Source organism: Labeo rohita, chromosome 23, assembly GCF_022985175.1.
Source record: "Labeo rohita strain BAU-BD-2019 chromosome 23, IGBB_LRoh.1.0, whole genome shotgun sequence".
NCBI lineage: Eukaryota > Metazoa > Chordata > Actinopteri > Cypriniformes > Cyprinidae > Labeo > Labeo rohita.
The window spans coordinates 17,210,428-17,226,363 of record NC_066891.1 but is presented as its reverse complement, the minus strand read 5'-3'; the positions used below and the strand labels follow the sequence as shown (position 1 = coordinate 17,226,363).

The 15,936-nt window shown below is 35.8% G+C and overlaps 1 protein-coding gene across 11 annotated transcripts in view; it reads left to right on the top strand.

Moving 5' to 3' along the window:
- The window catches only part of rap1gapa (RAP1 GTPase activating protein a), a 129,246-nt gene that overhangs the window by 64,965 nt on the left and 48,345 nt on the right, over positions 1-15,936 (top strand). For 9 of the 11 annotated variants that reach the window (XM_051096532.1, XM_051096525.1, XM_051096521.1 and 6 more), the window contains one exon: positions 7,813-7,906. Coding sequence is in view for 5 of the 11 variants with exons in the window: in XM_051096525.1 (XP_050952482.1) it covers positions 7,813-7,906 (94 nt within the window). In the remaining 6 variants the exon portion in view is untranslated. Of the gene's footprint in view, positions 1-1,816; positions 1,988-7,812; positions 7,907-15,936 lie in introns of those variants that run through there. The other 2 variants (XM_051096533.1, XM_051096531.1) reach the window with 1 other exon arrangement.

The window sequence follows — 15,936 nt, the reverse complement described above, 5'->3', positions numbered from 1 at the left end:
ACCAATGCTCAGAGCAGACTGTTAGGATAGGTTTAGGGTTAATAGAATAAGTTGACATATACTTGCAAAGTTTAGAAAAGTGTTAGAAGATATTAAGCGGTCTACTAATATTCTAATGACTAGTTGACATGCAGTTGCAAAGTTACTTACTGTTAGTAGAATGTCTAAAGTGGACTATCAAATAAAGTGTTACCTAGTTCTTTAATGTTGTTGTTTTTATTATATTTTTCTAAAGCAGACTTAGTGAGCATAAGAGTCTTCTTTCAAAGACATCAAAAAAATTTAATTATTACACATGTTCTTACATATGTGTAGCCTATATTAGATTCATTACATTGCATTATTCATACAGTTGAGGTCAAAAGTTTACATCTTGCAGAATCTGCAAAATGTTAATTATTTCATCAAAGTAAAAATACATTTTTTCAGCATTTTTGTGTATTTAAACCCTTTCCAACAATGACTGTATGAGTTTGAGATCCATCTTTTTACACTGAGGACAAAAGAGGGACTCATGCAACTCACTGATGCTCCAGAAGGAAACACGATGCATTAAGAGCCAGGGGGTGAAAACTTCTTGAATTTGATGATCAGGGTAAATTTAGCTTATTTTGTCTTCTGGAAAACATGTCTCTTCTGTAGCTTCTGAGGGGCAGTACTAAATGGAAAAAAATATGATATTTAGGCAAAATTAAAAAAAAAAAAGTACACATCTTCATTCTTTTCAAAAGTTTTTACACCCCTGACTCTTAATGCATCGTTTTTCCTTCTGATGCATCAGTGAGCATTTGAAACTAATGTAATAGTTGCATATGAGTCCTTCAGTTGTCCTCAGTGTGAAAAGATGGATCTCAAAATCATACAGTCATTGTTGGAAATGGTTCAAATGCACAAAAATGCTGAAAAATCAAAGAATTTGTGGGACTTAAAGAGTTTTTCTGAAGAACAGCAGGCAGTTTAACTGTTCATGACAAAACAAGGGACTCATGAACAAATATCATTAAACAAAAAAACACAGATGTGGATCATTCAGGTTACAACACACCAAGTAAACCAAGTAAACTTTTGAACGGGGTCATTTTTATATATTCAGCTATTATTTTCTCTTGTGTGTATGTAAACGTCTTTTATATGAAATATCTTATTCAAAAATAACATGCATTTTGTATGATCCCTCTTGTTTTGGTAAAATAATTAACATTTTGCAGATTCTGCAAGGTTTTGACTTCAACTGTATGTACATTATTACAAGTTCTTTTTTTTTATGTTGCACATATTCATTTTTACGTGAACTATCCCTTTAATTGTTCCATCTGTGGACCGTGTGTGCTGTCACCCCTCTGATATGATAATCCGGGACGCTCTATCAAGATAATACTTCCTATATTAAATTCCAATATTGTATTTAAAAGAAAGCCACTGTTTCCATGGTTTCCCATTCATTCATCTAATCCACTTCCTTTACATTAAGTGCTTTTAATAGATTCTTAACTCCAGAGAAACAAGCTCTTGAATATATAAACCCCCAGGGAAACTCAAGAGCGGATGTCAGGAACAGACAAAGATAAATTGTTTAAAAAATCACGTTAAGGTAGAATTACAGTTTTTAAATGGGATTTAGGACATAATTTGTTAGTGAATCGGTTGCCCAAGCAACAGTCTGTGATGGGGAGGTGTGTGTTTAATTAAGGCAAAGCACGATGAATGCAAATTACAGCCCCATCAGACAGCTCAGATGGACAGCCCTCAGTGTTTGAGTGAGCGGGGGAGGGGACGGGACGGGCGCGTAAGAGCGCAAACGGGGAGGGTGAGAGACACATAAAGAAAGAAGAGAGAGGAAAAGAGCAGCAGAGTAGGAGCAAGAGAGTGATACAGACAACAAATGAAGTGATAGTGGGAGGATCAATGCTTCTAGCAGGTGTGCGACTGACTTGAGAGGCTCCCCGCTGCCAGATGAGAGAGGAGATCCTACATCGGTCCGCACGCAGTGAGTAATTGCACTGTATATGTGTACAGGAATATGAAGTATGACAGTTGTAAGGGGTTTGGTGTGTCTGTGTGAGATTGGCGGGACGGCCAAAGCATCTGGCAGGTGTGCGGCGCATGAACATGTAGAATATGCTTTTAGAGATGAGCAGATTGCCAGAGTCTTCATTAACACACATAGAGGGATTCTACGAGAGACAGGAATGAGTGCGTCTGCAAGCAGTAACTGACGTTCGTTCACGGCTCATCGTTTACAATTAACTTCTTAACGGGTGACCTACCAACCTCTTTAGTCGTGCTCCGAGCTTCAGCGCTCAGGAATTGACTTGTGAGCTTTTAGTGCTTTGTACTTTTCTCCAGCCTCACATTTGAGACCATAGTTCATATTTCATTAGTTTCTCATCCTTGTTTGTGCATTTCATCCTGCATCTGCTGTGGTTTCTCAAACTGGCTGAAGACAGAGGTGAGATGCTAATGAAACATTGCTGCGTGGCAGAACCCCAGGAGTGAATGGTTTACGTAATTTCACATGGAACTGCACTCCTCTTATTCGCAGATTTTAAATATCAGATTTACTCTCAATCGAACTTGGGGGAGAGGCAGAGAGGGGCTTCATTTGAGTATTTAAATATTAGCAGCCAAGAGGAAAAAGATGTCATGGCTTTATTAAATCGGCAATTCAGATGTTTAATAATTCAGATGCTTAATAAGATACAAATTAGAGATTGAGAGATGTGTGTTATAAATTTGTCTGCCTGGAGTTTTTTTTTTAAATTAATGTTAACTTGATGCTCTTGTGTAATAATGCACCACTATTAAAATTTGTGGTCGTGCCATTAAACATAATTATATACAATTGTCATTCTTAATTAAAATAGCTAAAAATGTATGTCATTTTCATGGTCTGTATGTGTAATGTGATACAGTTTTGTCTAAATTAAACAAAAATACAAAAAACTCAATTTTAAAGAAAAAAATAATATTTTTAATTGATTAAGTGAAATTATGCACTGACTATTTGATGTACAGTATAACATTTTTGGGGAGTAACTAGTTACTTAATTTGTAAACTAGTTAAATTAGTTACTTTAATGTAACCAGTTACATAATTTAATTACAAAATAAATGTAACTGTAATCTGTTACAGTTACTGAGGAAAAAAATGTGTAATTAAATTACAGTTATGAAAATGTTAACGATTACGAAGGGGGTTACATCTGAATACTTCTTTGTATACTTTTTAATATTTACTATTTCTTATGATAAATCTGTATTTTACCTCAGAACAATCATACAAATAACAAGAGGTGCTAAAGTCTGATTTTGTTGTGTCTGTGCTTTTAAATTAAATTATTATAATCTTAATTCAAGAGGTGAAGGATTTTGAAAGTCTGCCAATAATCAATGTTGAGTACTGTTTAAATGTTTGAAAATGAATAACAGTTAAAAACTTTCATTAGAAATTTAGAAACGTAATCAAAAAGTAATTTAATGTAATCAGTTGCATTACTTTTATAAAGTATTTGAATTAATTACACTACTTATTACTTACTTATTTTAAATAGGGTAACTAGTAATCTGTAACCTATTACATTTCCAAAGTAACCAAAACTGGAAAAACTGATATTCATTTAAAAATTTGTGATTGATATATTTAACTTTTTTTTTAAATCTAAAGTAAGCATTAATGGTAACACTTTACATTAAAGTGTCATTTGTTAACATTAGTCAATGTATTAACTAACATCAACAAACAAAACAATGCATTTATTACACTATTTATTAACCTTTGTTAATGTTCCTAAAAATACAGTCGTTCATTGTATGCTAGCACAATTTTAACAAACACAACTTGGGATTTTAATAACGCATTAGTAAATGCTGAAATTAACATTAACTGTAATAAATGCTGTATAATTATTGTTCTTTCATTGTTCATGTTAACTAATGAACCTTATTGTAAAGTGTTACTGCGTTAATAATGGAAATATATATCAATTATGGATACTAATCAATTTAAAACACCTCTACTGTGTTACTGGTCAATAACCAAAATATATTGTGCATCCTTAAACGTCATGACTAATGTGTTTTTGACAGAAATGTTGATGTGTTTTACTGGAAAATCTAGCATTATTTTAATGAAGTAAACTTTCAAAGGCTGAACCGCATCAAAAAGAAAAGTAATAATTAAATCTTTGGCACTAATACAATGCTAATCGCTTCTCATGATGTAATGTTTATCAAGACTTTTGAATGTCAAAACAGGTTGTGTTTGAGCATTAAATAACGATTTATATAATGTCATGCGTAATTTCATGGCTGTACTCCAGTAGTTTCACAGGGCTGTGAAGCCTGCAGACTTCAGTGAGGATTTTGTCTGTTTGGTGTATGGAATTGTTTTCTGGGCTGCTCAGCTGTAGGGAGTGAAATAATGATCCCAGTTGTGAATGCAGAACGTTCCCTCAGTGGCCCGGTGGGAATTTCTTGCCTGTGTGGGAAGAGAATTAGTACATAGGATTTCTAATCACTCTGTACTGTAATAAACCAACCTGAATCTATGTGTCAGTTTAACGGTACAGTAAGTTACCACTACATTACAGTAATTCACCACCACATGCTGAGCCTTTAATAATCAATTTTTATAGCTGAAGTTGGATATGCACTTTCAAGATCCTTTCATTGAAGTTAATTTAAAGGACGTTCGGTTAATGGAGGACGGTCTAATTAATGATATCAGCACAAAACCGTATGAAAGTTTTTCTTTTACCGCTTGTTTTAGAGCTGAGCTGCGGTTCATTTAAGGTCTCTGTTCTGTTCAGCACTGCTGATCACTCCCTCATTACATCACTTCCATTATCCACAGCAGAAATCTACGCCACTGGACATCTCTGGATCAGTTAAAGGCAGAAGTTCACTTGAACACCCATATGGGGGTTATAGGGCAATCTGGAGGTTAATTTAAAACAAGCTACAAATGATGGTTTGCGGTAATGCATTAACGTGAATGCTGAAAGCCAACTGGCCATGTCTTGAAAATCTCATTTACCTTTAAAGTAGCTGTCTGGTTTTGATGGATGGTGTTGTTGGAGGGAATAGAATATGCAAGCAGTGGGACGGCTGCTGTAGAGCTCAGACTCTGGGTTTATTTACAACAACAACTCATAATAGGCATCACTGAAACTGACATGAGAACTATTGAGAAGCACTAACAGAAAGTTGCCTCTTTGTTTAAGAGATTCATCACAGGTCTCTTTTTGACCTTCCCTTATAAACTAGAGAGATTTCAGCGGTTCACATTTGTAATAGTTCTCAACTTTAATAACACTATTGCAACCTCTGCTTGATGTCAGGAAGAGGGATTTTCCCAGATATGGATCTTCAGACAAGTCTTTTGACCGAAAGCAATACAAGCTCCAAACAGGTCCCGAGGGGCAAATTCAGTCAAGAGTTGCACCACCTTTTTACCAGATGCAAAATGCACTGAAACACTGACTGCATATATCCAGAGCGGTTCCTCAGGAGGCAAGGGAGGCAATGTCTCATCTCCTCAAAATTGGCGAATATGACTAAATATGACATTAAAAGTCTAAAAGTCACTTATTTTTTAAAACTTAACACTGTCCAACAGCGACACCTGCAAGTAAAGTTACAGCAGAGGCTTGCCTCCCCTCAGTCCATTGACTTTCTATAGACCCCTTAGTGTGCCGTGATTTTTCTAAAGGCTCATTTAAATGAATGGGGTAAAGTCACGTGATAATCGCGCTATAGTTGGATATGATCAGTTATGATTGGATGTAATTGGTTTGTGCGATAAATTCCGCCTCTTGTTTTCGTGTGAGCTCTCGGTCTGAATTAAGAACATTATGGCGTTATTGACTAATTCTAAGGTAAGTAAACAACTCTCCCGCTCTTAGATATCACTGCTTTGTGTCAAGTCAAAATGAAGCATGTCCTGATCTTGAAAACATGATGACTACTTCAGTTTTTAGTGAGCATTCAGCTTGATGAAATAAAAGATGTGTCTTCATGCGTGTTGACAATGTTTGTGACAGGGCTTTTATGACGATGTTTATTTACATGTGCAAATAGTCAGTCTTGTTTACAAGGCCTATTTACACAAACTGCACCCAACAACATGTGATTACAAGACATTACAAAAGATTATCGTCTTATAACAGCTCCAGTGGTGTAGATGATTAAGTACGCGATCTACTGGGAGTCGAATCCGCATTTTGCCGAACTTTTTTCCCCTAGCTTTTCAAATCAGATAACACATCGGAAAGGCGTGTATTTTCAGTAATAATGAAGGAAATATTTGAAAAGTTGAACAAAATATCAGGTAGGGTTAGGGTAGGTGTAGGGAGGAATTTATTGTCCCGATAAGGTGGCATCCATTTAATAATTTGAATTAAAATGATAATTTACACTCAATATGTTACTATCGCATACTGTTTTCTAATGTACTACAATACTGAGATGCAGATAATTGCCACTACTTTTGATACAGTTTCTTGTGCAAAGGCATTAGCCAATCATAACAGTGGCCGATTAATGAACAAGCCTTAAAGTTTGTGATGCAGCTGCAGTCAGATCCAACAGCTTCACCTTTCCACAAATGTTTCTGTGCGAACTCTTCTCATTTACAAAACAAAATGCTCTGAACAAATGTATAATCCTTTCGATATGTGGATGAGGCCTATGGTGAGATGATGACTATTCGTCAATGTCTTGCTCTGGAGGTGGTGTTTATGCAAATGTTATGTGCCTTTGTGACATCACATGCCACCTCAGATCCAAACGAGCCATTTTTGGAACTTTAATGGTACAAATCATCTTATATGCCAAAAGATTAAGGCTGAGGATGAGTTTGATTTCTCACGTCATGACCTCTTTAATTGTATTTTTACATACTTTATGAACCAGAAAGATTTTGAATTGCACTGTGAAAATTGAATTCAGCACTAATTTTATGTGCACATTTGCTCTGTTACCTGATTTGCATAAAATCCCTTAGTGGTGCTGTACCAGGTATTCTTATTCAAATCCCATCTTTAATCTTTTAAGTCATTTTTTGTTGCAAATGCAGCATGTTCGTTTTGTTAGTGTGTTAGCGCACAGTTTCCTTTAATTGTACTCATTATTTTATATTAAATCCATATCCATTTCCTAAATTACCATGGAGGATATATGTCGCAGCAGTCACTGTCTCTCGTTGGAGTTTCTGCTAAAGAGTCTGTTTTTATGAACACATTTAGGAAAGTATAAATGTCTTATTATGGAGCATCCAGGGTCATTCTTTAGCTCACTTACATCGCCCTGAACCGTATTTAGCCTTCAATGTAATACAATCTGTTTCTCCTCAACTAAAGTATAATGGGAAATCTAATCATGGCCTCATGTCAAAACAATAGGAGTCTGAAAAAAATTAGATTACACCAGCCCCCGCAGACTGCACATCACCTCTTCAACTCCATGGAGCTTTGCACAGACGGAGAAACCTGCTAATCTAAATGCAAAGCCTGCTCAGAGGTGCTGCCGTACGGCCATGCGGGGGGTGATACAATTGTCTTTACTCAGGCTATCACAATGCTAAAGCTTCCTCAGCTGTGACCCCATGGCCTTTGGCCATTTAGAGCAGTGCTTCTCAACTGGTTTTGGACAGCAAGGACACATTGGACATCAAGTAGTGACAAAATGTCCATAAACTTAAAATGTATTATGTTAAATCAAATATTACACAGGTAGATCTTTACCCTGCTAGGGTGATTTTGTGTTATGTGCACATTTTCTGCTATATTGAAGTGTGTCTGTCTGTCATTACAGGAAACAAGATGGAGGAGAGCCCTGCATCTCTAACACACTAGATCCTTCACTGTTCCAGCCGTCACTGCCTCACGCCGGCCCTGCGTTCCTCAAGGTGCAATATCCCAAAACTCTTGCCGGCCTGCATGCTGAGTGCTTGACTTCTGCTTGCTGAGTCTGTCTCACCTCTCCCGACCCATCTGCTCCATTACTGTGAGCTTAACACCGATTTGCATGAGGCCATTGTTTGGAGGCATGATTATGGCATTTTCTGTTTATTATTAATACACATGATTGACATGGCATGCAGTTAAATAAGAGTGATGTAATTAAATGCCAGATGCTATTAATTAACAAATGTCAGGCCGGTTTATCAGTCACACCCCTTATTCCATGAGACAAACTAATGCCTGTCAAAATAGCATTGATTAGGAAAGGTCATTTATCCACTGATGTGGCTTGTACCGTAGCTTCAGGGATTCAGCAAACTGCTCCCGTGACCCTTAAAGGAACAGTTTAAACAAAGTGAATTTTTTTGTAATTTACTCACCCTTGTGTTGTTCTAAACCTTAAAGTCATTGAACACAAAAAGAGACGTTTTAAATAATGTACTCTTTTCCATGCAATTACAGTGATCGAGGGGCTTTCAAGCTACAAAAAATGCAAAACACTAAGTCCAAGTATTTTGAACCTATGTAACAACTTTGTGTGAGGAACAGACTGAACTTGAAGTCAGAAGTGGACTTTTAAAGGTGGCATATCATGAAAACCTGACCTTTTCTGTGTTTAAGTGCTATAATTGGGTCCCCAGTGCATCTACCAACCTATAAAACGTTACAAAAATGCAGATTCTGTTCCCCCCGTGATGTGGTAAAAGAATCTTATTATAATATTACTACGTTTCCACCCACGGCGCCGTCATTTTGTTTTTTGCAAGCGACAACGGTGTACCAGTCCTTACACCATGGGAAAAGTTCAAGCAAAGCATGCTAACTCTTCTGTCGTTGGCTGCACAGACAAGCACAGAACGCTATTTAGAGTCCCATCCTCAGAGGAAACAAAAGAGCAGTGGACTGATTTATTCACTGTAAATTACGCCACACAGATCTAATGTTAACATGCGATTTCTCTCCCAGCTGTTTGCCTTCACAGACATAACCGGCTGTTTTGGTAACTTGTGTGTTTTTAACATAAACTTGTGTGTATTTGACAGTTTAAGCGCGATAAGACATTAAAGAGAACTTAGTTTAGTACTCACATGCCCTGTGACAGCCGCTTTCTGTGTGTGTGCTTCGAATGTGTGCACTTTAGAAAACCATATTTCAGAAGTTTAAACTAATATGGTTTAAAATGCATGATTTCAGTGCGATAGACAGTATAAACCATGTTTTTTAGCATCTGATAGAGCATCTGAGGTACAAGCTGTAAAGGCACAGTCCTATTCTGGAAAAAGGGGGTGGGGAACAGCAGCTCATTTGCATTTAAAGAGATATGCATGAAAAACATGTGTTTCTGCTTCCACTCAAAATAGGCATTTTCAAAATGATATAAAAAAAGATCCGTGGGGTGTTTTGAGCTAAAACTTTACAGACATTCTAGGGACATTCTGAGACTTATATTATATATTGTAAAAGGAGGTGTAATAGGTCTCCTTTAAACGACTGGATCATGGAGTAATTTGGGCTTGTTTTTTGAACTGGATTAAATGATTCAACAGAATGTTTCCTTTAATATTACTATCATTACACTAACAGGTCTATGCTAAAATTTTTAATGCAAAACACATCAGTTTTGTACTGTTCCTCTCACAATGTTTTTGCATGAATTGGTTGCATGAATCATAAGAATGTGGTTTTTGATAATTAATGGTACTTTTCCCTGCCTTTTTGGAGCTTCATAACCCCAGTTCTCTTTCACTTTAAAAAATTCACCTTTCTTTATTAAAGACACAAATTCATAAAGGTTTGGAACAACATATGGACAAGAAAATAATTATATAGTTTTCATTTTGAGTGAATCCCTTTAATGGGATAGTTCATCCAAAAATGATAATTCATAATAATTCATGTTCATCCAGAAATGTCATTCCAAACCTGTAAGACTTTTATCTTCAGAACACAAATTGAGATATTTTTGATGAAATCCAAGAGTTTTCTGACTCTGCAGTGCAACTGACACGTGCAAGATCCAGAAAGGTAGTAATTACATCAATAAAATAGTCCATGTGACATCAGTGGTTCAACCGTAATGTTATGAAGCTACAAGAATACTTTTAGTGTGCAAAGAAAACAAAAATAATAACTTTATTCAACAATTTTATCTCTTCCATGTCAGTCTTCAATGTGCGTCCACGAGAGTAACATGACACTTTTGTGGTGCTGCTGACACAGAAGCCAGCGTTCTGATGTAGACTGACACAAATCAGAAGAAATTGTCGAATAAAGTCATTGTTTTTGTTTTCTTTGCACACAAAAAATTCTCGTAGCTTCATAAAATTAAGGTTGAACCACTGATGTCGTCACACTATTTTATCCATGTCGTTACTACCTTTCTGGTTCTTGAATGTGTCAGTTGCGTTGCTCTCTATGCAGGGTCAGAAAGCTCTCAAATTTTACGAAAGCTCTCGAAAAAGGTCTTACGGGTTTGGAACAACATGAAGGTGAGTAATTAATGGAAAAAAGTTCCTTTTGGGGTGAACTATGCCAAATGCCTTTTCTGCAGTGCATCACTACAGTCAGTCTACCAGACTTCTTTCATTACACAGACAGAGCTTGTAATCAGCTTCTAAAATACACCTTAAAGTGTTGAAGCTTCAGTGCTTGTGCTGATGAATTATGCAGCCAAACTTGTGACTCATGCATGAATTTCAACTGCATGGTTGAACTTTAGCTGATGGAATGCTAAAATCTCTTTTTAGTTTTTCCTTTTCGTACTGAGCTACTGCACGGATCATATTTATTGCATTTTAATATTTGCGGAGCCACAGATCATCTAACACTCTCAACGGCCTTAAGAGAGATGATACAAGGGCCCTTTAAACCCCTCTTTAAGTCAAATGTTATTAGTTTCATTGTTGAGCCATATTTTGTTTGGTGATCTTGGCAATTGTGTCTGACAAAGTTAGATTTGAGGGTCAGGTTCTCAAAGCGCTGGGCTAAAGAATAAGATCCTTTGTGTATTGTGTGGAGTGTGTGTAAGTAGTTTGAGTGATCTCTCTGTGTGTGTAGGAGATTTTAGTGCTTTTAAACTCGGTGCGCTGAGCCTGTGATTAAGAGGATAAAGTTTGGGTGATGTCAGAGAGCTTTAATGGCATCCACAATTCTGCAGTGTTAGCTTATCTACAACATAATGGAAGGTAATCTCACATGTGTGAAATGGGAGAAAGAAAATGAATGGAAAAAGAAATAGAGAAGATGTCTTCAGAGGTCATGTCATTAATTTTGAGCCAGTCCTACGGTAAAAGGAAAGGTTTGTGGAAAGAAAGCATCTCTCATTTTATTCCATGTATTCCCATAGGCAATTTTATTGCTTGGTTCTAGGTTACGTTTAATTAATGGGCTAGTTCATCCAAAAATTACAATTCTGTCATTATTTACACATCCTCATGTTGCTCTAAACTTTTAACTTCTTTTTATTATTATTATTATTTATTTTTGGCATTTTTATGCCTTTATTTAGATAGGACAGTGTAGTTGGACAGAAAGCAAAGTGGGAGAGAGAGAAGGGGGTGGGATCGGGAAAGGTCCACAAGCCGGGATTCAAACTCGGGACACCCGCAGCACAACGCTGCTATATGTTAGCACGCTAACCACAAGGCTATTGGTGCCGACCTAAACTGCTAACTTTTATGACCTTCCTGTGTGAAACATAAAACAGGGTACACTGTAAAAAACAAACACACAATTTGTTGAGTCGACTTATAATTTGTTAATAATTTGTTACCCTGCTGCCTTAAAATTTTAAGTTCATTCAACTCAAATAAGTTTAGTCAACTGGAAATGTTAAGTTGCACTAAGTGACAACTTAGATTTTTGAGTTGACTGAACAACAAATTTGGTTTGTTAAACTTAAAAGCTGGGCTTATTACCCAGCTGCCGTTAAATTTAAGTTGAATCACCTCAAATGTCTAAGTTGTCACTTAGTACAACTTCACATTTCAAGTAAATAAACTTTTTTTGAGTTGATTGAACTTAAAATTTTAAGGCAGCCTGGTAACAAATTATTTTAAGTTGACTCAACAAATTGTGTGTTTTTTTTGTTTGATTTTTGCAGTGTTTTGCAGTGTTTTATGTTTCACACAAGAAAGTCTTAAAAGCTTAGGTTGGCGCCAATAGTCTTGTAGTTAGCGCGTCGACATACACTGCCCTCCAAAAGGTTGGAAACGCCCTAGAAAAGTGGGGGTTTGAACAATATTGTCATGAATACTTTTTAATTTGTGATAATTTTGCACTGATAAGGGACAACACAAACTACGAAAACATATTTTATTACATAAACAGTTTATACATAGAAAAAAATTACATTTTCAATTCATCAAAATATCCACCATTAGCAGCTATTACAGCTCTGCATAATCTGGGCCTAAATTCATTGTATTCTAAACTTAATTGGCAATCAATTGTTGAAGCTATTAAGGTGTTCTGACCCAAAAATCTTTTAAAAACCTGGGCCCAGTTGGCAAAGGGGCATGTCTGACTTTGACATGTATATATTGCCATTATTATGTAATCAAAATGAAAATTATTATTGCTGGTCTTCAGCAATAATGTCAACTTACTTTAATGTATTTGCACCAAAAAATGATATGGATTTATGCTGATATCGTCCAAAACCACACTTTACCAGGGGTGTTTCCAAACTTTTGGCGGGCAGTGTATAACGTTGTCGCGCTGCGGCCGTCCCAAGTTCGAATCCCGGCTCATGGACCTTTCCGATCATCCTCTATTTTTATTTATTTATTGCTTAGTACAACTTAGTACAACTTAACATTTCAAGTAACTTTTTTGAGTTGACTGAACTTAAAATTTTAAGGCAGCCTGGTAACAAATTATTTTAAGTTGACTCAGCAAATTGTTTTTTACAGTGTACTTTGAGGAATGTCTCTTTCTCTCTCTTTTTTATTTTTATTTTTTATTTTATTTATTTTTTGTTTCATGCAATAAAAGTCAGTGGTAACCAAAACTGTTAGCAACATTCTTCAAAAAAGTAGTAGTAGTAGTAGTAATAATAATAATAATAATAATAATTATATATAATTATTATTGTTATTATTATTATTATTAATTATTATTTTTATGTGGATAATGGTCAGATAATTGCAGATAGGTTCTGAGACTTGCTTTTGTATCTTCAGCAAACCCGAACAAAGTGATCTCTAAAAAGGGAGTCTTTTCTCAGGAGATTTAAGCAAAAATCAATTTTCTCAAGTTGCTTTCCATTTAATTTCATTGCTGTCTAGGGAAGAATATTTTATATTATGAAGAGATCTCATTTGTGCTTATTTGGTTGTTGGTTTTATTTTGTGATTGTTTGTCACTCTGGGTTTCGTATGTCATTATTTGTCACTTGCTTTCGCTTATTCTGTTAATTTTCCTCAATTCAAACCTGTTTGTTCAACTCTATAGTTGCTTTGCCAGAGCGTTTCTCTGCTGGATTGTGCTTTAAGCAGTTTGATGTCGTTTACATTAGAGATTGCCAAGTCAGAGAGGATTTTAGTTTTACGTGCTGTCTAATTCTGTGTGAGATTCAAGTCTTTTTTTCCCCTCTGACGTACATGCTGCAGGCTTGAGACGCCCTTCTGTGAGCTGCTGTTGTTAGAAGGCTAATGGGAATGTCTCACTATTGTTTTGTCATTGTTTCAAAACCACAAAAAAATTATGCAAAGTTACACACAGTGGCAACAATGGCCTCCAGTGTTAGCATGTGTTAGTTCAGCTGTAAAACATGAAGCATATGGGGGGTGCTTGCCTCTACATAACACTCCTCTGGAGAGAATGGATACTAGCAACTTATAACTGAGATGATGGGCTGCATCTGCGAAGATCTAAATTAAAATAAATGCATTGTCACAAACTCAAGATGTGTAAGAGCTCCAGTGCTCATGAGGCTCTGGCCTGTGTCACATTCCCTCGCTCTCTCTCCCCCCCAATAATTTCCTGTTGCTGTCCTCTATCTGATCTCATAAAAATGTTGAAAAGTCCCAAAATATATACTGTATAAAACATGATCCTATCCATGCAGACCATATTGACACCATTTGTTAAGCATTGTTTTTAAAGGGTGGTGAGCTGGCTTTGTGACCATGACAAGAGAGATGCACTGCCTTCTGCTAGTCTAATAGCAGCATCTTCTAAAGTTAGATTTGATTTAATTTAATTTGTGCTGAGCTGAGGATGATCATGGATAGGACGGAGAGAGAGAGTGACTAGAGAATCACATGAAGGGGATCATTAATTAAGGACTGGCCTGATTTCACAGTGGGGATAATGCCTCTGACATCCATGTCATCAGTATGGCTTTCTTTCTCGGAGCTCCAGTAAAAAATAGGCGATTTTTTGGCTAAAGTTCTCCACATGTTTTTAAAAAGTCTATTTTGACTACTAGGTTAACTTTCTCTTCTAGATACAGTGGCCACAAATAGTACACTTTAGCCACATTTAAGAATGCCTGAATGTCATTACTTCCAGACTAACTTCACTTTTCTGAGGCAGTGTTTTTTTTTTTTATTTATTTACTAAATGGTCCCTAGATGATTGTTAATAGATGTATGCAGTCATTTCTATGGAAGCCTGTTTCCACCACTGAATAAAAAATAAAAATACTTTTCCCCTCTGAATTGCGCGATATAAACTCTCAATTGTGAGTTATAACGTCAGAATCACAATTCTGACTTTTTTGTAATTCTGAATTTTTTCTCAGAATTGCATGATATAAACTAGCAATTGCGAGTTATAAAGTCAGAATTGTGAAATATAAACTCACAATTGTGAGAAAATCAGAATTGTGAGATAAAAACTCAGACTTTATTCGCTCAAATGCGTGATATAAACTCGCAATGGAGAGTTGAATTGCGAGATAAACTCACAATTGCAAGAAATAAAGTCAGAATTACGAGATATAAACTCAACAATTCTGACTTTTTATGTGAATGTTTTTTTCCCCTCATAATTGCGAGTTTATATCTTGCAGTTCTGACTTTTTTCTCAGAATTGTGTGATATAAACTAGCAATTGCGAGAAATAAAGTCAGAATTGTGAGATAAAAACTTGTAATTCTGACTTTTCTCACAAATGTTTGTCTTGCAATTCTGACTTATTATCATAGTTGAGTTAAAATCACCCAATTCTGACTTTTTTTTTTGCAATTCTGACTTTTCTCAGAATTACGATACAAACTAGCAATTGCTAGTTACATAGTCAGAATTGCGAGATATAAACTCACAATTGCGAGATAAAAACTTTTTTCTTGCAAATGTTTGTATCTCATAATTCTGAGCTTTTTTTCCCCTCATAATTGTGAGTATATATCTCGCAATTCTGACATTTTTTGTAAAAAAAAATTGACTAGCAGTTGCACTAGCAGTCATAAAGTCAGAACTGCAAGATATAAACTCACAGTTGTGAGAAATAAAGTCAGTATTGCAAGATAAAAACTCATAATTCCGCAAATGCGTGACATAAACTCGCAATTGAGAGTTTAATTGCGAGATAAACACACAACAAAAAAGTCAGAATAACGAGATATAAACTCACAATTGCGAAAAATAAAGTCAGAATTGCAAGATAAAAACTCGTAATTCTGACTTTTTCCTCGCAAATGTTTGTATTTCGCAATTTTGACTTTTTACCCTCATAATTTACAAGTTTATATCTTGCAGTTCTGACTTTTTTTTGCAATTCTGACTTTTTTTCCCAAAATTGCATGATATAAACTAGCAATTGTGAGTTATGATGTTCAATTTGAGGAGAAAAAATGTTCTCAGAACTATATTCTCAGAATTGTGAGTTTGTCCAGCAATTCTGTCTTGATAACTTGCAGTTGCCTATTATAAAGCCAGAACTGAGAGATACACACTCACAATTCTGAGAAAAAAGTCACAATTGTGAGTTTAAATTTTGCAATTCTGACTGTATTTCTCAGAAAGAG